Source organism: Chionomys nivalis, chromosome X, assembly GCF_950005125.1.
Source record: "Chionomys nivalis chromosome X, mChiNiv1.1, whole genome shotgun sequence".
In the NCBI taxonomy this organism is placed as follows: domain Eukaryota; kingdom Metazoa; phylum Chordata; class Mammalia; order Rodentia; family Cricetidae; genus Chionomys; species Chionomys nivalis.
The window spans coordinates 54,232,884-54,255,713 of NC_080112.1; the positions used below are offsets into that span (position 1 = coordinate 54,232,884).

The 22,830-nt window shown below is 38.9% G+C and overlaps 1 protein-coding gene across 6 annotated transcripts in view; it reads left to right on the forward strand.

Moving 5' to 3' along the window:
• Dmd (dystrophin) overlaps nt 1-22,830 on the forward strand; it is a 2,258,623-nt gene that overhangs the window by 2,229,763 nt on the left and 6,030 nt on the right. For 4 of the 6 annotated variants that reach the window (XM_057760244.1, XM_057760245.1, XM_057760246.1 and 1 more), the window contains 3 exons: nt 2,792-3,035; nt 3,863-3,986; nt 12,698-12,790. In XM_057760244.1, the coding sequence (XP_057616227.1) occupies nt 2,792-3,035; nt 3,863-3,986; nt 12,698-12,790 (461 nt within the window). Of the gene's footprint in view, nt 1-2,791; nt 3,036-3,862; nt 3,987-12,697; nt 12,791-21,300; nt 21,333-22,830 lie in introns of all 6 variants that reach the window. The other 2 variants (XM_057760248.1, XM_057760249.1) reach the window with 1 other exon arrangement.

Here is a 22,830-nt window from a genome sequence, read left to right on the forward strand (position 1 = left end):
AAAAATGAACACATAAAGCATTTTGAGACAAAAAAAAAAAAAAACTTCAAAAGTACCATTGAATTTGTTTTGTATTAGCCATCTACTTCTGGGCATTGGGCCTGCCTTTAAGTGTGGTTTGTGAACCCGGTGAGACTCCATTGGGAAAAAAAACGAATTTTTTCCTTTGTGACCTGTTGTCAGTTGGAGATAGCTCCTGGGTTAGTGATGGGTGTTTGTCCACTTCCCTGCTCAACACTAGGACCCCATCTGGCTTAAACCACTGAATGCCCTGTGGATGCTGCCACGAACTCTGCGAGTTCATATGTGTATCAATACTATTGTATATGGAAGGCACTTTTTCCTCGGTGTCTCCTGTTCCTACTGCCTCTTTCAATCTTCCAACTTCCTCCTCCACAAAGCTTCCTGAGCCCTTGGGGAGGGGGAATTTGATAGACCCCATTTAAGACTGAGTATTCCAAAGTCTCTTACTTGATGCACATTATCGAGTTTTGAGTCTCTATATTTGTTTCCATGTACAGGAGAAGGAGTCTTCTCTGATGATGGCTGGGTAAAACACTGCTCTGTTGATAAATCAAAATATCATTGAGTCATTTTATTGCTATGTTCCTTTAGCACAATCGTGTTTGGTTTTCTCATAGGTTCATGGTCTATTTAGTCTTAGGTTCTTGGCCACTTGAGCAGTATCGGGCATGGGGTCAATCTTATGGAGTGAGCCTTAAATCAAATTAAATAGTCGTTGTTTACTTCTACAACTTTTGTGCCACTATTACATCAGGTTATCATGCAGACAGGTCACCATTGTAGATCAAAGAGTTCGTAGTTGGGTTATCACTTTCCTTTCTGCTTTGGTAGCATGCAGAGTATCCTTCGGTACCTTGAACACCAGTTAGTATGAGTTAAGGCTCTAGTTAGGCATCAGTTTGATTTCACCACATTTAATGTAAATCTTGTCATCAACAATAAGGCCTGACCCACAATTTTAAGTTTTATAATGTAACTCTAAGAAAAATTATCTGAAGCCAAACATAAAAACAAAAACTGTGAAAAATATGTTGAAATTTATTTTTATACTATAGAATGTTCACAAAATTAACTGTTCACCAAAATATAGCAAGATAAGCTAAAAAAAATAGTTCAGTAGTTAAGATCATTTGGTTTTGCAGAAAATTAGCTATTAACACCTGCATGGTGGCTCAATAAAGTAAAATAAGTAAATCTAAAAAAATCATTGCATGAACTAATGTGAACTATATATATATTACCTTACAAAGAATAGGCATCTATACTATATCAATAACTTTAATAGAGGAAAACAATTTTCCCAGAAGTCAGATCCTGTCTACAATGTCTCAAGGCTTGCCTATGATGACCTAATACATACAGCCAGGTTTTACCCCTTTTAAAGGTTCTTCAACCTTCCCAAAAAGCACCAGCAGCTGGGTACAATGTGTTCAAAAACATGCATATGGGAGACATTTCACATTTCAATTTCAACTGCCAGTTATGACAGAAGTTCAATTCATCAGTGATCAGAAATGTGAAGGTTAAAATGTAGCCATCAGATGGTCCAAAATGTGAATGTCTGCTAATACCAAGTTGTTTATAAGATTGTGGCAAACGGAATGCTCCATCCACTACTGCTGAAAGAGTAAATAGATAAAACCATTTAGGAGAGCACTTCGGCAAATCCCACATCAAGATGTGTTTTATAGACTCCTTTAAACCAATATCCAAAGAAACTGCTATAAGGAAGTTCATTGCATTGTGGTTTGTAATAGTGAAAACCTGAAAACTTGGACATATTCAAGCAACAAGATAAAACCTTAATATCAATAAAATAACAAATTATTATGTACCAACATGGATGCAGCTGCAAAAAATGATGTGGAAGGCAAAAAGCACCTCATAATGGTATGTATATTCTTCAGCATAAAGTTCTTAAACGTAAGATTTAAGAACATGCAAAGTAGTGATGCTAGATTGAATTACATGAAATGACTACTTTTTTTCTAAGTAAAGAACAGGCAATAAGTGCATCTTAATTTCAAGGTAACACATGGCTCCATGCATGGTATTGATGGACATAGGATTCAGTATGGCATTATTTCCTTAGTGGTGATGCTGAGGAGAGTATGGTATGGATTTGGTAAGGTGTACTGGGGTCATTTCAGGTTTGGCTGCTGGATTTTACTTCTTAAAAAAAAATTGGAATGTGCAGGACCCTGGGTTCTATACCAGCATAACATGCATGCATGCATGCAAAAATAAAAAAAATCCTCTAAAACCGAAAAGGTTTTGCAGAAATTATGGCAGGTGCTAAATTTATTAAAGCAGGATGATGAATACATGGTGTACTCTTTGTGTGTGTGGGTGTGTGTGTGTGTGTGCACGGACGCGTGCATTTATTCTTGTAAATTTTTGTTGACACTTTTATTTTTTAAATTAAAGTCTGAATCGAGGCATAAAATTTTAATCTCACATTATAAAGAAATACTTAGAAAATGATGAAATCTTCTGCTGCTTACTTATCTAAACATAGCACCCGTGAGACTGTTAGCATGACATGAAAACTGAAAAACATCTCTCCTCACACACCAGTCGAAAGCTTCCGATTTTGTTTTGTTCCTTTAGCATCGGTAAGATCATCATCATACAAACCATTCATTAGTGCCTGTCTTTTGCTTGTTCTTGTTTAGTGATGATCAGTTTCATCTGTCTGCCAGTTATATGAAGTCTGGTGACGTGATTAATATTCCTTCATTTCTTTCTTAACTTCTGATACATATAGGAATCTGCAAGCAGAGTATGATCGTCTGAAGCAGCAGCATGAGCATAAAGGCCTGTCCCCACTGCCATCTCCTCCAGAGATGATGCCCACCTCTCCCCAGAGTCCCAGGGATGCTGAGCTCATTGCTGAGGCCAAGCTACTGCGTCAACACAAAGGACGCCTGGAAGCCAGGATGCAAATCCTGGAAGACCACAATAAGCAGCTGGAGTCTCAGTTACACAGACTGAGGCAGCTCCTGGAACAGGTAAGGCCCCCACCTCTCTAATATTGGTGAGTTACAAACTCTCACTTTCCTCTTTTAAATAAAACCAAAACACACAACTCAGATGTTTGTACTGAAGCTTTAAAGTACTTGTCAATATTTTTTTGGTATCAATTTAATCTCCCAGTATCTTTTCGGTTTTTGTTTCTGTTCATTTGTTTTTACCAATTGGAAATGCATTTTATAGGGAAATGCCAGAAGATTTCCATTCATTCTCTGTAAATGAAGTTTTGACTGTTTAAAATGAATTTCTCTTATCTGACAGTAGTTATATTTTGTGGTATACCTTTGGGGTTTTTCTTCTCCTAACCCTAACATAGAATTTAAAGATTTATGCCTCCACTGGGAACCTAGGAGGATACAGCATTAAAACAGACCCGAGCCAGGCAGGCTTCATGTTTTCTGAGCATTTAAAATTTTAAAATAATGTTCTTTATATTGTGTTACTTATACCTCTCAAGAATATAAACTTTCTATTACTCATGGGAGTTTTATATTTTCTCTGTTCTTACATGGCCTTCTCAATGTTTTAGCCTCTTAATTTTCTGACTTATATTCTTGCCCTGCCATACCTATATTTTTCTGCATTTTTATAAATGCATTTTATAAATGCAAATTCATATCCATGAATTATATCAGCAATAAAATATCCCACATTCCCCAATTTCTGTGCGGTTTCTAAGTAGGAATCGTAATAATGTCTGAGTCCTGAGTTTCTATAACGTTCCTATTTTTTGTCTATAATGTTCTTTTAGTTTTATTGAGTTTATTGCGGAAAAACACTACTTTTTTTCTGTCGCATACTTTAGCCCCAGGCTGAAGCTAAGGTGAATGGCACCACAGTGTCCTCCCCTTCGACCTCTCTGCAAAGGTCTGATAGCAGTCAGCCTATGTTGCTCCGAGTGGTTGGCAGTCAAACTTCAGAGTCTATGGGTAAGTAGCAGCTATTTCCAGAAATAGTTCCTCTCTGTGTCTGAGAAAATTTTAATTTCTGCTATCAGTTCAAATCAGGAAGTAGATTGTCTAATATTAATATCACACATAGCTTAGAAGGCAACTTCCCACTCTCTCAGGACAAAGCAGAGCGGCACTGTAGTTCCTGACAAAGCAAGGCTTGATGACCGCTCAATATTTCTGAAGGATGCCAAAAAGTGGATCAGAGAGCAAATATATCCTAAAGTGTGTGTTATATACACATAACATCCACACATATATGTTGTCTATGTTATAGAACTTCTGTCACCAGTCCGCTAGCCAATAGTGAGCAGCGTTTTGATTCAAGGGGCTGAGTTTTCTTTTGGAACAGCCACAGCTGTGACCAAATGAGACGGGGGAGTTGAGAGAAGCACAGGCTCTTTCAGACCCTGAATGAGCGAGCCATGGATTAGGTGGCTGTAGCTCGTTCAGATTCCCATTTGTCTTGTGATATTTGTGGACGGATTTTGCTTACTAATAAATGGTAAAGTAATCCTTTGACCCTTCTTTTCAAGTAGGACTAGTACAAATGAAGGTATAAGGGTAAGAGGCTTGTCCCAATGGCAAGAAACAGCAAGCAGTATGATTAATTAAATGAACAGCTAGGACTTCAAACAAAAGATAGAGAGAGGTCAGTCTGCAGAGGAAAGATGGAGTCACATTTAAGGGATGTTTAGCTCATCTCATGTCAGGGAGCTTCTGAAAATCATTTCACAGGTGAGAATATCTGAAAAAATATTTCTTAAAAGATATATTCTGAAACCTGCACCTGCCCAAAGGAAAATATTTTGAGATGGATACACCAGTTAGGGGGTATTTATTTAGGCCAAGATATTTGCCTTCCGAGGGTCCACAGTTGAGAGAAATGGGAGGAGCCGTCTATGAAACTATTCCATGTAAACAGTTTCTAGGGCCTTGAGACTGGCTGCAATGTGTAAGGGGGAAGAAATGAAGAGAGAGTTGGTTGTCAGTATAAAGCAGAGCTTCCTCCTTCCCTCCCTCATCGTCATTGTGCCCCCCCATCCCTTCCTCCCCCCTCCTCCCCGCTTGCTATGGATCAAATAAAGGTCCTTGGGCATATTGTACTTCACCACAGAGCTGTACTTCCAACCTCTTTATTGTATTGTTTCTAAAAGATGTATATTGGTGTGTTTGTGTGTGTGTGTGTGTGTGGGGTGTCTTCAAAGCCTAGATCTGCTGGAGCCGATATTACAGGCAGCTGTGAGATACACGGTTGCTGAGAACTGAAATCCGGTCCTCTGCAAGAGGTTTAACCACAATCATGGAACCATCTTTCTAGCCCCTAGTAATGTAACATTTGATTGGTTTTTGTAATACATTTGAGAAATGGCAGACTGCTTGAATTAAAATACATGTTCGGAGATTTGAGTGCTGAAGGACAGGAGATGAGAAATCCCTAACAAAGGTGTCTGGATACAATGCTTTAGGGAAGACCTCTGTTCTGTTTTCCTTCATGTTGCTATGACAAAACCCAAGCTAAGGGAGGAAAGGGTTTATTTCAGTTTATAGTTTATAGCCCCTTATTGAATGAGGAGGTCAGGGCAAGAACTCAAACAGGAACTTGAAGCAGAAAGCAAACACAGGCCCAGACCCACACTTAGGGAGCTTTCTTGTAAAGCCCAGGACCCTCTGGCCAAAGAATGGTGCTGCCCACAGTAGGCTGGGCCCTTCTACGTCAATTAGCAATCGGAATTTCCCAGCAGACATCCCTACTGGCCAGTCTGTCAGAGCAATCTTTCACCTGAGACTCCTCTTTTAGGTGGCCCTGAGCTGTGTCGTGTTGACAGTTACAGCTAAATAAGACAACCTCCATTTGAGCAACTAGGGCAGTAAAGGACTGAGACATAGATATAGCCTCAGGAAAGATATCCTTAAAAGTGTGAAATCTAAATGAGCCCAATGGAAAGGAAAGTTAATTACTGCTGATTAGATCACAATGAATGATCGACCGTTTGCAGAAAAGGGAATTTGATCCGTGCAAATGAATGAGAATTAGGGAAAGGGAAGGAAATTTTAGAACATTTTGTATTAGTTACTTTCCCCATTGCTGAGAGTTATACCTGATAAAAAGCAGCTGAAGGGTGAAAGGGTTTACTTGGGCTTAGTTTGAGTCTATCAAAGTGTGTGACTGCAGAAGCTCGGGAAAGCTGCTCATGTTTCATCCACAGTTAGAAAGCAGAGAGAAATGATTGCTGGTGATTAGCTCACGGGTCTCTTTTCTGTATTCAGACCAGAAACCCAATCAATGGAAAGAGAGCACCTACGTTTGGGTATTCCTACCTCAGTTAACTAGGTCTAAATCCTCCTCACAGACATGCCTACATATTGTCTCCTAGATGGTTCTAGAGTCTGCCCAGGTGACAATTGACCCTCACAATTCCCAAGCAGGAATGAGGGTTCAAGAGTTAGATGAATTTCTAGAGAAAGTGGTAAGTGGTTAGTGTGCTCTTATATCCTTCATTCTTCATCATGAATGCCTGCACAGGACAGGCTTCTAAGAAGTCTATACTTGCTGATGGACATATGATAAAAAGAATGAGGAGCTCTTGTTCGGTGTCACGAATGGCTATGATGGCACTTGTCAGGCAGTGGTCATTGTTTTTCCTGTGCTATTAGACAATCATCTTCCATGGATGCCACCAGTATTTGATATATTCCCTTCTTTTCTCCTCTTTTATGAATGAGTACGCATGAATCAACCCCATGACTTTAGTTCTTTTCCCTGTGTCCCAACCTCTCCTTGGGATTCCCACTACTTCCTGGAAGATCTTGATGTAATAACATACCTGTTGTACCAGACACTCTGGAGCCTGACATGGCAGGATCAATTTGAGACCTAACTGAGCAACATAGTGACACCAAGGCTCGCCGGTTGTGGTGGCGCACGCCAGTAGGATTTGCTGAAGGAGGCAGAGGCAGTAGGATCACGAGTTCGTGACACCAAGGCTTAAAACCACCGACTTCCCCACATCAGTATTAACTCATATAAAGACTTCTTGATTGTTTATACTCCGAGCCCTGTCCAGGAATTCATGCTTAAGATAATCCGTGGGTTGGACTAAAGAGAAGCAAAGTGCCTAACTCAGGCTGTAAGGGCAGAGAGGTAAGGCTGAAGGTCTGAATGACTCATAGAAGATAAGGAAATTACATTCAAGTTAGGTCTGGTGGTCTGGTGACTCACACTTGGAATCCTAATGGCTGGGAAGCAGAGGCAGGGAGATTGCTGCAAATTCCAGGCCAGATGGGTCTACGTAGCGTAGACTAGCCAGGACTACAGTGAGACATTGTCCCCAAAACTGAGGTGAGTATGGGGAGAATATGAATAGATAAATTGCGGTCAGAGGAGTGAGACAGTGGTCATGAGAGTTAAATAGTGTGGTATTAGGAATGAACATCGTTTCCTGGACTTCCTACATTTAAGCACTTAAGGTGTAGGTTCCCAGTCAGCCTCTAAGGGTGGTACATGGAGACTATTGAAAAGGTTAGAGTATACAGAGCTCATGCTGGGATGTGTCCACGATTGAGCAACTCATCAGCAGGGTGCTGAGATCATAGGAGTGATCACAGAGATTCACAGACGGTGACGAAAGTAGACGAGGACTCTAAGAAGGTAAGTATGCCTGAGGAAAATCCAGTCATGGTCAAGAATCTGGAGCAAGGCAGAGAGCACATCCAGGTCCAGAGAAGGCAAACCTTATAGGAAAGCCAGGGTGCATTTGGTCTCAAACAGAAGAAGATATATTTGATGTTTTCCTGACTTTACTACACCTCAGTGATGTAGGGAAATCTCTGTCAGATTTTCCTTTTGCATATGAGGTCTGAATACAGCTAATGGATTGCTGGAAGTGTAAATGATAGCATAGACATAAAAAATGCTGAACACTTTTGAGAAGTCATTAAGTTCTGGAAACAAATGAGCTTTAGCATCTCTGTTTCAGGGTTTTCCTTTTTTATCCCCTTGAAGTCCTGCATGAAAAATTTAGTCACATATTTTAGCATGGAGCCTCAGAACTCTGGATGTTTAGAAGCATTAATTATTTAGGTTGTCAACACCTAAGAGGCCGCATACCTGTTAATGCACTCAGTCCATAGCAGGCTGTGGTTCGGATGATTTGTAAATCGGGAGTATTATGGCAGAGCTGAATCCAGGGATAGAAGTGCTATGTGCCAGCATCTGAATTAGGGTAAGAGGTAACTTGCCTATATAGAATTGATAGGATATGTTATAATATTTGTTTTCTAAAAGAAAAGACTAAATATAAAGTTGTTTTGATTTTGTTGTTTTTTAGGTGTGTGTATGTGTATGTGTGTGTGTGTATGTATTTATTGAGCTGTGTAAGCCAATTTTAATAAAGGGGACGAGGGCAATTTTTATATTTTTGATTTTAAGTCTAGCCTTTAACAGCTGAGTCATCTCTCAAGCCCAGGAGAATTTCTTAAATGATGGTGACAGGTATTTAAATTACTGTGATATGTGTTATTGTACTGTGAATGTTTGAGATGTGGTAAGGATATTAGCTAAAGTTATAGTCTAGATAAAGTATTCTTTAAATATACAGCCCCAGTGATTTTCCTTCAAGTGAAGTATGGGAGAAGTCATGCCAACCAATCCGTCTGAAGAATTCAACTACAGTTGACCCTCCACATGGGCAAGTTCCGTACATGGATTTAAGCAAGCAAACTTAGAAATAATTAGAGGGTGCTGTTCATTTGTAATGGAACATAGATATTTTGGGGTCATTATTCCCTGAATTGAGTGATAATAATATAACAAATAATTACACAGCGTTTATGTCATATTAGGTGTTATAAGTAATGTAGAGATGATTTAAAATATATGGAAGGATGCATGTAGTTTCTATGAAAGTACTTTATTTAAGGGATTTGGATATTAGGGATTCATGGATCTGATTTCGATGGAATACTGTATTCAAGCTATCCAGGATACAGAGTATCTCCAGATGCATTGTACCTCTTCAGATCTCAAAATACTAATCCCTGATAAGTCTTTTTACATTGTATGTATTCTATACAATTGTTATGGGGGAATTTGCTAATAGAATTTACATTTTATTGGAAGAAACAAAGAAATATAAATTTACAAAAGTAGGATTTTTTTATATTCCTAGCCTCTGTATACTCATGTGTGTGCCTTCCTAACAATATCCAATAACTCCTTACTTTCTCAAATTTACTTTGCTGAAAGTATTTTCTGCTTTGTTTATTTAAAATGTCAAACGATTCCCAAACATTCAAAATAGATTTTATTATTAATATTAGAGATTTATAAGTTTTTTTCTGTTTTTTATTTGGGAAAAACTCCAGATTTATAGCAAGTGTGCCTCCATTGCTGGATATCCATTTATTTATGTATCCTTATACTAATGTTTTGTTTATATTGACATCTACTTATATATCTAAGATGACATCTGTACATACTCTGTTCATTTATTCACATTTTATTTGACTATTTATTGTGTTTAAATTGTTTGTTGGTTTATTTTATTGACCCATTTAGTGTCTGTTACACAAAATGACATTTTTATCCAAAAGACTTGAAAACATGTCTTTTAAGATGAAAGATAATTTCTTACATAACCAATATAGAATTATTACTCAAGAAATAAATTTTAGCCGGGCGGTGGTGGCGCACACCTTTAATCCCAGCACTCGGGAGGCAGAGGCAGGCGGATCTCTGTGAGTTCGAGACCAGCCTGGTCTACAAGAGCTAGTTCCAGGACAGGCTCCAAAACCACAGAGAAACCTTGTCTCGAAAAACCAAAAAAAAAAAAAAAGAAAGAAATTTTAGGGCCAAGACTGTAAATCACTGGTAGAGCTTTTATCTGCTATGTACAAGACCCTGAATTCAATGTGGAGCACCACAAAATCAAATCTGACTCAGTTGCATCTCCCCCTTTTCTTAGAGTGTTCATCACTCCTTTATATGCCTACATAATTATGAGTGCCTCTCAAAGCAGGCATTGGATCCCCTGGAGGTGTAGCTACAGATGGTTGTGAGCTACTAACATGGATGCCTTGAACTGAATTCAGGTCTTCTGAAAGAACAAGAAGCACTCTTAACTGCTAAACTATCTCTCCAGCCCCTTAAATTTTTTTGTAAAAGCATTACAAAAGAAACCTGGTCCAAGATCTAACAGCACAATTCTAGTACTTTATTCTTACAATATGAATAAGCATATATTAATTGTATAGTGAGGAGTTTTTTTTTTTTTTTTTTTTTTGGTTTTGGTTTTTTGAGACAGGGTTTCTCTGTAACTTTGGAGCCTGTCCTGGAACTAGCTGTTGTAGACCAGGCAACCCCCAAACTCAGAGAGATTTGCCTGCCTCTGCCGCACGAGTGCTGGGATTAAAATTGTAACATTTTTATACATCTGAATAAAGTATTTTGATCATATTCACATCACTCTTTTCTTCTAGCTTCTTCCCCCTCTTGCTCTCCCTCTTCCCAGTCAGTGGAGTTCATCTAACTGTCTCCACTTTTTCAGTATAATCTGATAGATATTAGGTGCTAAAAATTCTTCAGTTAGTCTATTTATTTCTTCCCCTGTATTTATGTGATGGACCTGATTTCAGTTCTTACAAAGAGGTGAGGTAATCCATCCTGAGAAATCTGGAAAATATTTTTAAAAACCTGCAATAGCAGAATATTCTTGTTTATATACAGTTTAGGGTGTGTTCTGTGCTCTAAACATATTAGAATGGTTATTAGATCAATACCAGAGTGCATGCATAGCTCCCTGCATTCAAACCCCAATACGTCCAAAACTGTTTAAATGGATCCAATTACCACTGTCACAAAAGCTTACTAATAAAAACAAGCCAATTTTGCATTTGAACTTACTCTTCTTTGAGACAGGTAATAGTTTATCTGTAAAGATGAACTTAGCTGACACCATTAGCTTATACATTACAGTTTGATCCTTGAAGATATTCAGGAACACTACTGCCAATCACACCATTGAACTGTGCCTGGGTCTTTATACAGTACAATGAAGTTCCTAGAACTCAGGTATGATGTAATTAAACTGTCAGATATATTGACATCCATGCTGAATGTTTCCGCTTGTTCTGATTTAATCTGTAAGACATTCTGTCATGAACATGGACTTGTTGCCAATAAAAATGCCTCACCTTTCCCAGTTCAACAACAATTTGCATCAGCAATGAAACATAAAGATGTAATTGGCCCTGCAATTGGTCAGGGTTGTGGTTTTTTCTGGTAATATTTTATTCATCCCATCTTCATCAGATAGTAAGCATATTAAAATGCAGTAATAAATGAGCTAGAAATACTAAATGCCATTTTCTTCTTTTCTGATGATAGAAACTTAAAAATGCACATGCATATGTATGTCTGTGTACATGTTCACACATGTGTGCAGCGAGAAGAGAGAAAGAACGGGGAATCTAGTATCTTGGTTTACTCTTTTGTGACCTTCATTCTTCGCTGGGTCTTTTCTGTGCTTAGGATTTCAAAGAGCTTTGTTATGGCCTGAGACTCCCAGAATCAGAGGCTTTTCTATCCATTCCAGCTTATGAACCCTTCATTCTGGGAATGGCATGCGAACTCATGTCCACCTACAATATGATTCTCTCTTAGCAAATGATCTTTCTGCTTGTACTTTAAAAACAAGGTTGAAAACCCAAGAATGAATGCAAGATTGTACTCTCAGCTGAAAATCCAAGCTTGGCATAGAGCAAAGGCAATGAAAAGAATATGTAAATCATTTCATCAATACCTCCCAAGTCATTTCCAAGTCACAAGTGAATCTGAGCTTTCCTTAAGCCCATTCACTATTTTTGACTTGCATGAACAAGGTCTTGCTTTCAGTGGTGTGCTTCCAAAGTATTTTTATGATTGGGAGTTTAATCACCATGAAAAATAACTTTCAAAGAACCGTCAGAATTCAAATTAGTTTGGTTTGCACCTAAGAAGATTTCCCATTACTTAAAATATTGTTTGAGTAGAGACAATGATCCACATATTATCGACAACAAATTCCCTGTTCAAAATGATAATGCAGTTCTAAGTAACAGAGAGTAAAGAGCATACCTCCTCAATATTCCCTGCCTACTGTCCTTAGAATACTAATGATAGTATTTATTAGTTCATGTACAATGTTTATTCCTTTTATTACATTTGACTTTAATGTTACCTTCATTTTGATTTTGTTGTTGTTAATTGTAAAAGACTGGAAGCCCCAGTTTCTCTTTCTCTCTTATTGCCTTTATGGAATAATTCCAATCTGCCGCATTCTTATTTTTCTTTTATGCTAAGGAAACATATTACAAGTGTGTAATAGTAACTTTTTTTAAAAAAAAAAAGCTTTCACATTTCTCAATGGACTTCAAGAAAAGATGTTTTGGTGACTTTATGTTAATGAATGAGTACGGACAGTTTTCTTCTCTAAGAATAATGACACAGATAAATTTCCATGTGGATTTCCACACATTAAGGAAGTAGTTCCTAATTATCGAGTTTGAGGAGTTGCTTGAGGATTTGTTGTTGTTGTTGTTATGAGCAAACAAAATGAGCTTACAGTTGTCTGTAAAATGCTCCTTGGCCCTCGCCTGTGTTTGCATTCAGCAGGAGTATGAAGGCTATTCCTTGTTTCTCTTTCACTAAGGTGAGGAAGATCTTCTGAGTCCTCCCCAAGATACAAGCACAGGATTAGAGGAAGTGATGGAGCAACTCAACAACTCCTTCCCGAGCTCAAGAGGTAAGGACCTAGAACTCCAAGGGAGTCAGACTTCGCCATTCCCATCCATTCTAACTGATGTGTTTCTGTCCATTGGAAGGCAGCACATGCTGGCAGAATGCCAATTTGGTTTCATCGATGAAACTTTGTTCTCAGAAGAGATTTCTGGCTTGGTGTATTTTGAGTTCAGGTACCTGTGTGAATGAATTGTTTCTGGAAGGAAGAATTCCACCTTGTACAACATGGTTCACATGTTGGTCCGAAGAGCTAATTACGTGGGATCTTTGATTTAAGAGTAGTTACTATATGATTTTCCCAGATGAGAAAATTAGTGTTCTATGGCGCCTTTGCCGGGGATGTAAGGCTACAGTGTAACAGTGAGGCGTAAAAAATGCCTGAGAAGTGATAGTGATGGGGATTCTGGCTGGCAATCTGATGCCCTTTGTGTTTGAAAACTGAATCATACCCCATCATTTCAATATAGAGATAATTAGCTCTCCATGGGGAAGGCTATCGGCTTTTTTACTTCCTTGCAAAGAAAGGCATTCTTTTTCTCTATCACACTGACCTTGTACAGTCTTGCACCCCCTACAAAAGCAGGACTTTAGGACACAAATGTTCCCCATGCCTGTATTAGCAGCAAATGGCTTACTTCATCCAAAGAGATATTTTACTGCTCTTTTTATGGCTTATTACCTGACACAGTCACTGAACCACCCCCCATCAGCCTGGAAAAACACAGTTAAGGTCACCCGTGAGCTGACAGAAAGAAAGCGCAGAGAAGCAGAAAGGAGAAAGAAGAAAGCCTTGTGGCCAGTGATTAGCACCCCTAATGGGCAGCCTAGGCAGGGAACAGTGGTGGAAAATCGGAGGGCTTTGTTTGTCTCCATAAGGGCAATAAGGAGGGTCTTTTGAGTACTGTGTTTTCTCTATCTTTTTGTTCAATGTCAGTTAACAATGGCCATTTCCTAGCTATTTGATGTGTGAGTGAACGTTGTACAGTGCACATTAAAAGCAATAATGTTCTGGTAGAGCGTTGCTAAGGAACCATCAAGGAAGCTAATTTTAAATGTCTGTACCAGCCATCTTTTGACTGCCGAACACCACTGTTTGATTTTTAACGGATAGAACTCTTCCCTGTCTTCCACTAACCCCTTGCCCCATCCCCATCCTAACTCTTTTAGGTATCTCCTCTTGTTAGATCTCATTATTTAGAAAGAGAAGATTATATACCAGCTTGGGATAAATAAAAATGCCTTCACCTTTGTCATCCTCACTTTGTCCTTCCAGATTTTACTAGTCCCTACTATGTAGCAGAGAAAGTGTTAGGAAGGCAAAGAAAGAACAAGTTCCTGGTTTTCCAAGAACTCATGGTTCATTGGGAATGCAGTATTCCAAAGAAGTTCAGAACTTGATGCATTAATACAGTTTCTGTATTGAACATATATTTCACAAGAATGAATCCCTGAAGCAGTCTGCTTGGGAGGAAGGAATTAGACTATTGTAGAGGTTTCTTCTTCAAGGTGGTTAGATGCTTCGGGGCTGGAGGCATCTACAACACATTTAGTCACCCCTTCACCTTTCCCTAAAGATCATTGACATGTGTTTAACCCCAGTTTCTTGAACTGGCGGCCCGCTTACCTGCTCTGTGAGAGGCTAAGTACTATTCTGTTAGTAGCCTGGACATTTCTTCTACATCTAAGCCACAGGAATATAGCAGAGAAGACACAACCACAAGACCCCTGGCCCAGGTCTACTCTGATCAGCTTGAAAAGGAAATCCTTTGCATTGGCCAGCCGCACCCCACGTCTAGAGTCCTCACAGGTAGACTATGTGGAAGACATTTCCTGAGACATAAAGAATATACCTTCTTCCCTACTGTCATATTTGCAGTTCACATGCCTAGAGTCAACATTTTCTAGTGTAGTTTTGCTCTGCTTGTTTGGGACCCAGGGAAGCTCTGTTCAGCCTACCTAGGTCATGTTATTAAATTAGCACTTAAGGAATAATATGATACCCTAAATGCTGATTTGAGTACTCTAATATGGGAGAAAGGCCTTATCTCAAATCTGTCCCACTGGCTTGAAAAAAATTAACTCATTCTTGGAAGGCACTAAATTGTAAGAGAATAAATAGCTTGTAACGGCATAAACGAATGCAGACAGATTGTAAAAATATATACAGCTTTAATGGGGAAATAGACTTACAGAACCACCGTTCCTGCAGAGACCAGGAAAGCAGAAGCAAGTGCTGCAAGCATGCTAGCCAGATTTATAGGTAAACATTAGCCCGAGGCGAACACGCCCCCTAAGGGGCGGGACTTATCCCTACAATAGCTAAATTCTCAGAGTATTTAAGGAGGTGTGTGTGTGTGTGTGTGTGTGTGTGTGTGTGTGTGTGTTATGAAGGACCTAGGACTGGAGACCAGAGACTGGTGTGTTCCTCTAACTCTTTGCATTTTCTTTTTTGAGACAGTTTTGCTTGCTGAAGCACACTCACAGTGTTAACTAGATGAGCTGAAGCCGCCTCGGGTCCACCTGTCTACCCTACTTCCCCTAGTAGTATGTTTATAGGTGCTCACCACTATACCCAACTTTTATATGAGTGCTAGGAACCCAAACTCAGGTCTTCATCCAACAGGCATTTCTTGCACTCACTCAACTGTCTCTCCAGCCCTTTGGCTGGGCTTTCTGTGATGCTATGATCTTAGTATTTTTTTGTTTGCTTCCTGCTAGTTTAAGCATTAATATAGGACCTATGTGGTTGGAATCGTTTATTTGAAACTAAAAATATTTATAACTGGAAAAGCAGTGTGTGTGAGTGTGTATGTATGCATGTGTGTGCATATGTGTATACTTAGGCTTGTGTTTGGTTTTGTGTGTAAATAGAAACAGCTGAATTAGGAGAGACAGCATACCATTAGGTACATATGTTAGGATGATAGTAAGAAGTTCCTGATAATCTTAAATCTGAGAATTAAAGACTCCCCCAATGGAAAAGCTTCATAAGGTTATCCAAGCATCTTCGATACACTGAACAGTGGCTACCAGCCTAGTTTAATTATGTATTATGCATGTTTTCACTACAAACTATGATACTAAAATAAAGTAGGCTGCTTATGTGCTTTTATACACATACATAAATGTAGATACAACAGTTTCATTTATAGTCACATGAACATACAAATAATCAGAAACAAAAATTTTGTTAAGCAGTACATGTAATGTCTTCTGTTTCTGTTTAATTTGCTAAGGAAAAAAATGTTGGTTACAATCTGCTAAATTTATCTTCTGATCCACTGTTAAAAGTTTTCTTATCTACCTTGTCTCAGACTTCCTTGCCCATGTATGTATCTTTCAAAAAATAATTTATTTTTTTTAACCATACAAGTTTTTGCCAAGACTGAGCTAATGTCTTAGAGGACTTGATAGTCTTATTCTGATTCTTCTGTTCATGTTCCAAGCATTGTATTTCCAGAAACAAGTGAAGATCTTGGTTGCTCCAGTTATTTCAGACAGCTGTTTCAGTAACTCAAAGCAGATGTCAGAGCCAGCGGTCTGACATTTAGTGGAAATGCGTTATTAAAAACCACCTTGTGCTTTGCTTTACCCTGCTAGTTAATTTCCAACGAGGAAAAGCTTTTTGTAGAAAGAAATTAAAATCACCATAAATATAGAGAGTAAACAAATACGGTATGCTTTGGATTTACATCTATGTTCCTGCTTGCCACTCTTGTGCCTTAAACCTGGCCCTAAAGGTACCTCATCTTTAGCTTTTATTCCCAAAGTGCTTAGAAGCACAAAGAAGCTAGGTTCCTTGTTCATAGCTATTCAGCAAGTTAAATTAGGCCTCTGATATTATCACAATGGTTTTGCTCAACTATTATCCAAATTAATAAAGAGAGCATGCTGCTCCACTTAGTCCTAAGCCGTGGCCGTCTCTAGTTTGAATTGTGGGCAATATAAACTGCAGCACACCCTAAGGTATGGGAGCGTGCACATTTAACTCTGTGATTTTTATCTTTCCTCATTAGTCTTTAGGTATAGTTAGCTGTTCACAATTGGGTGCTCAGTGGACAGTCATCAATTTCTGTCTGACCTATTTATCTATAATCTGTCCCTCTTTAAGTATGGATAAACATTGAATTATGGCACGATACACACTTCTACGTTAAGACACTCACTGAATCTCCACCATTATTGCATAGAAACACTACATGAGAAGAACAAGCAATACATGGCAATACGATTTAAGATTGAGCACTTTAAGCAATTTATGTCCATGTATCTCTGACCATTTAGTGGTCTACAAATGTAGATTTCTATATACAAGTGTGCACATTAACGAAAGAAATGCTTATCTGTTGATGTGGTATTGGACTTTATTGAACTTCCTAAAATGAGGTGCTCCTTTAGACAGATTAACAAATAATATTGTACAAGACAAGCTTAGTGTTTAAGACAACCAAGAAAATGTCCTCTTGGAGGATTTATTCTACCTCTGAAATTTCTTTCTTATTAATCTGTTCCACAGAATTTTATCAGTAACAGCCCATGGCATCTTTTTCTTTTTATACCACTGCTGCCCAAATAAGCTCACAGATATTCTTCCAGATGCCCCCAAATCAAATAGCTTTGTCAAACCTGCTATCTTTTAATATTCAGATAGTCTTCCATGGCTCTTTTATGGAGGAGAAATAAAAAAAAAAGGCAAGCCTGAAGATGTAACACATCCTTAATGAGAACAAGGGCCTGGGTTCAATCCCCAGCATCAAAATAAATAGATAGATGATATGTAGGGAGAGAAAGAGAGAGAGAGAGAGAGAGAGAGAGAATATGAAAATATGCAGGGCCTAGATAAATAGTTCAACAGAAAAAAAAATAGTTCAACAGTTAAGAGCATTGGCTTCTTTCCCAAAGAAGCCAGGTTTGATTCCCAGCACCCATATGGTGGCTCATGACTATCTCTAACTCCAGTTTCAGGGGAATCCTGTGCCCTCTTTTAGACTCCACGAGCACCAGACAGGCATGTACTACACAGGCATACATGTAGGGAAAATGCCCATGCACATAAAATAAAATATAATTTTATTTAAATCAGGCCAAATATACTCCCACCTTCTACAAGCACCGTTGTTTTCTATACACGCAACAAAGTTTATGGTAAATTATTCACTTACACTGGAGACCAATAAGCTACAATTTTTGGGCTCATTTTAGCCCCCTACTGTTTGTATAAATGAAGGTTATTGAGATATAGCCACGCCCATTCATTTACATAGTGTCCATGGTTGCCCTAAAAGCAGCGTAGTTGTGACCAAATTGAATAAATGCTATAGTGACTGTGTGGCTTATATACCCTAAAGTGTTTACTGCCTTGTGCTTTGCAGAGAAAATTTGCTCAGCCCTGCATTACACTTCTATTTTGTGTCTATTCAGACTCTTGTACACAGCCACAAGCCTCAGGGTGGATCAGCTTTTGGCTCAGCAAAGCTGTGGAGATGAATTGCTTTATGCATTTCTGTCTGTCCACCAGAGAGCCTGTTTATTTAGTATTTAAAGTATAGACATTTCAATCACATTTGACTAGTAATAAAAGAGAAACCCTAAAATGGTTATCAACCTTAAATCCTAAACGTTAGAATATTTTTAAGCCACAAGTGACCTAAGAAAGCTGAAGCCAAAGGCACCTTGAAAACAATAATTTCTCTCCGTTCTTTTTCTGAAACCATGAGTTCTAGTCAGTAATCTCAAGTTCTTGTTGCCTCAGGAAACCAGACTTCTCCAGACCTGACCAAGCCCCTGATTTACAGCTAGGACCGCCCCGGCACACTTCCCTTTTCTCTTGATTCATTTCCTGATAACAACCACATTGTCAGATGTACACCTTAACTGAAGAGCAAAGAAACTTTCTAAAGCACACATGCATGAAAAAAAGTATGCAAGTGGACATTTGCACTTATTTACTGTTCAAGACCATGTTAAAATGTCCCAACCCTGTAGTTTGTATTTTCTCAGTGAGGAACTATCTTTAGGACAGGAGAAAACACTGAACTTAGCTCTAGAAAAAGGGCCTTTTCTTTTGTAAATTATTTGAGAGTCTATGGGAAACCAAGTGACAAGAGATGATTTGGAGAGAATATAGGGTTACATAAAATAGGACTTCTGAAAAGTACCCAAGACACATCAAATACCAATTGCTGCATTATTTTCATCAGTAGCCAGTTGACAGTCACCCAAGTGTGTCTCCATGTAGCACTGATAAAGATCTGTAATCTTGGTTATTCAAGAAATCACATTCTGAGTAGAAATCATAGTTTTGTCACAACACTGTCCTTGCCAAAGTTAAAGGTAATCAAAGTTACAGGCCAGCACATAGTGTTAGCTCTTGGAATCCAACCTCTAGAGCAGCGGGTCTCAACCTGTGGGTCATGATTCCTTTGGGGGTCACATATCAGATATTTACATTACAATTCATAACAGTAGCAAAATTACAGATATGAAGTAGCAACAAGATAGTTGTACGGTTGGGGTCAACACGTGAAGAACTGTACTAAAGGGTCAGAGCATTAGGAAGGTTGAGAACCACTACTCTAAAGGATAGCACTCATACTCACAACACAGAAAAGACCTTGGCCATGACCTCGCTGATACCATAATGTTCTAGTTTTCTCCTCTATTGCTGTGAGAAAACACTGACCAAAAGCACCTTGGGTGAGGAAAGGGTTTATTTCATCTTACACTTTAGTATCTATCATTAAGGGACACCATCACAGAAATCTGGAGGCAGGAACTGAAACGAAACCATGGAGGAACACTGCTCAATGGCTTTCTACCAAGCTCACGTTCATCTGCTATTGTTTCTTATACACCTCAGGTTTACATGCCCTGGGATGATACCACCCACAGTGAGCTGGGCTCACCTACATTAGTTACCAATCAATAAAATGCCCATATACACCTGCTGGCAAGCCATTCTTATTGGAGATTCCTCTTCCATGGTATTTCAGGTTGACAATCATGACTGATTCAGTTTCATCGGCATTGACAAAATACCAGTAGCATCCACGTATAATAAAAGACTGAGGACAGAGTGGTGGCTGAGATGTGGGCCCTCTCCTTCATAAGGCCACAGCCTTATAAAAGAGAATTAATTCTGCCACCGGACAATAGAGCTCTGAACTAAAAGGATTCTTTTTAAGTTTCTTAAAAGAAATCTTGTCAAAGAGTCCAAAAGAAAGAGTACTCCATAGTAGGTTTATTAGATCCACAAAGAATGAAATGATGGACACCTCCCTTTCCTGTCTTCCGTGTGAGTTTGCTTCTGGTAACACACACTGCTGTACACGTTTTTCCTCTTGCCCCTGGCTCAAGGAAGAGCATGAATGCATAGTTTTACATGGTCAAATCCCAAATAATCTCTGACTCCCCCCCCCCTAGTCAAATTCAGAAGGAAGAAAAGGAGGGAGTGAAGAAATGTCACATCTTACACATACATCACAAGTCTGAATCCTCAAATATGAGTTATAAAAGGTGCCCTTTACAGCTCTGTATCTACATTCTAGAGTAGTGTTTCCAGAATCATTTTGAAGACACTGAGCATGGAGAGTTGGAGAGAATGATAATGTTGGAAAGGATCTTGCACAGCTATTGGTTTTATCTCCTCAAAATGTGGAAATTTCATGTGAGCCTGTGTGAAGAACTGTCCAATAGCTAAAATCAAAAGCCACTGGGCTTTTGAACATCGTGGAGACATAAAATGGCATGTCCAATTATGAACATTACCATAGAATAGCTTCTTAACAGACTATCTTTTCAAAGCAGTAGGCTTAATTGTATGCATGAGGTTCTATAAAACAAGTACAGTCTTTAGCCATTGATTCTAAATGTTCCTGATACTTGTTGAATTAAGAGGAAGAGGGTGAATGCTCATTTTCAGATCTCATTCTGTTGTTTGTCCATTAGTGGGACTTACCCCTTTCATCTTTTCTTTTTATTCCTCACCACCCACTCCCGTCACGGACTTCCTCAGCTTCAAGGATCTAGAACAAATTATTCCTAAGAGGACAGAGTCCATGTCCTCTGTGGGGCTCTGCTTTGACATACAATAAACAACTTTTGATGTTTTAATACATTGATTGTCAAGTCAAATGTGAAGAGATTGTGAGGTTGGTGAATACCAAGCTTGAGATTCTATTACAGTCACCCTTGAAAACAATGCCACTATTTGTCAAATTTCTATTCTGTGTGATTTTCCTCCAGTTTAATGTGTGAAATTTATGGATACTATAAATGATGTCTTTTGGGTCTTGTTATCTGTTTACACTGACTTTAAGTGTACGCAAAGGTTATTTGATTAGATGTGTTTGTGGAATTTTGTTTCTGTTTCTTTTTTTCCTATAAGGGAATAAATGAATTGTCACCTCAATATCTGTTTGGTAAAAGAAGCAAATTGGAATGAAACTGTATATTTATGCGTGTTTTATTTTTCCTTTCTGATATCTCTGCCTCTTCCTCTCTCTATTATTAAAGGAAGAAATGCCCCTGGAAAGCCAATGAGAGAGGTTAGTGAGACTTGGGCTCACAGCCATGGCTTCTGTCTGTCTCATCCTGCTTTCTGTGTCTGGCCCTTGTGTAAGAACTGTGTGTGTGCACGCGCATGTGTGTATTATACATTCTCTCATCATCTGAAGATGGGCGTCGCCTCTCCACTTGCAGCTTATGAGGAGCCTTCCTCAAATGTTCATTGTCGTTGTCATCTCCATGACAACAGCAGGGGTTGGGGAAACAGGAGTCTCTGAAACATAGCACCCTTTCTAGCCCCGAAGTTGGAACTTTGCGGTTCATATCTGATGCCATTTGCAACACAAACAGAATCTTCAAATTAAGTTTTACCTTGAACATGGTTGATGAGTCATAAAGCTTCCTTCCACTTCCAGGACCTGAGCATTTTCTGCCCGAGTCTTTGGTTTTTATTCTTCTGAGATGACCTCCATTTATTTATTTATTTATTTATTTATTTATTTATTTATTTTTGGTTTGATTTTTTTCTTCTTTCCCTCATTCTTACACTCCTTCATTTCCATTTTAGCTAAGCTTATTTTCCAGCATGTATTGTGTGCCAAGCACTGTTGTAGGCATTTGCCATTTATTTTTGTGTCACATAATCTTCATGACAAACACGAAGGTAGGTACTCTTCTGAACTCTTATTTATTCACACTTAAGGTAACTGAATCAAGGAGTGGGGAAGCGAAGTGTCCAGGGTGGCAGAGCCAAGGATGGAGTCCAGGAAGCCTGACTTGAGTGCCACATTCGTTTTCCCAGTAGTTGAAAGGCTCACATTATCTCAACATGTCCTTTAGAAGACTCTTTGTGTTTGTCATTAGGAACCAAACAGAATAGTAACCTATTAGGGTTAAAAAAAATGAATGTTAGGGTTTTAATATGTTTTTTAAATACCCTTTTAAGGACTGGAATGAGTAGGTGCAGACTTAACACTGAATACATGTTATTCAGTGATGAAATGCTGCTTCTTCATTACCTGAACATTGACTTACCTACTCAAGTGACTGTTGGGTGACCAAGTGTTAAATGTCAGCCCAAGTGAAATAAGATTGCCCTACACAAGAGCTTAATATGAAGGAAGGGGGCAGGCAAGCTCTCCCAAGAGATGCCGCTGGTATATGCTGGTATGTGACACTGGTATATGCTGATCTGAGAGATAAGCTGGAGAGTTAGAATGTTCTTCGATATGAGCTGGATCCTTAGCACAGAAGGAATGCTTGTCTAAGTGGCCACTGATACACTTAAACATAAGTAGTCACGGGGCTGGAGAGATGGCTCAGTAGTGAAATACACATATTGCTCTTGTAGAGCACTTGCGTTCAGTTCTCAGTACCCATGCTGGGAGACTAACAACCACCTGTAACTCCACCTCCAGGGAACCCAATGCACAACCCCCCTCACAAGTACACACAGTTGAAAACAGTAGAAAATAATATAAAGCATGTTTAAAACCTAAGTAGTTATACTAAAAATTCTGCCAAGACCCTGCTATGCCA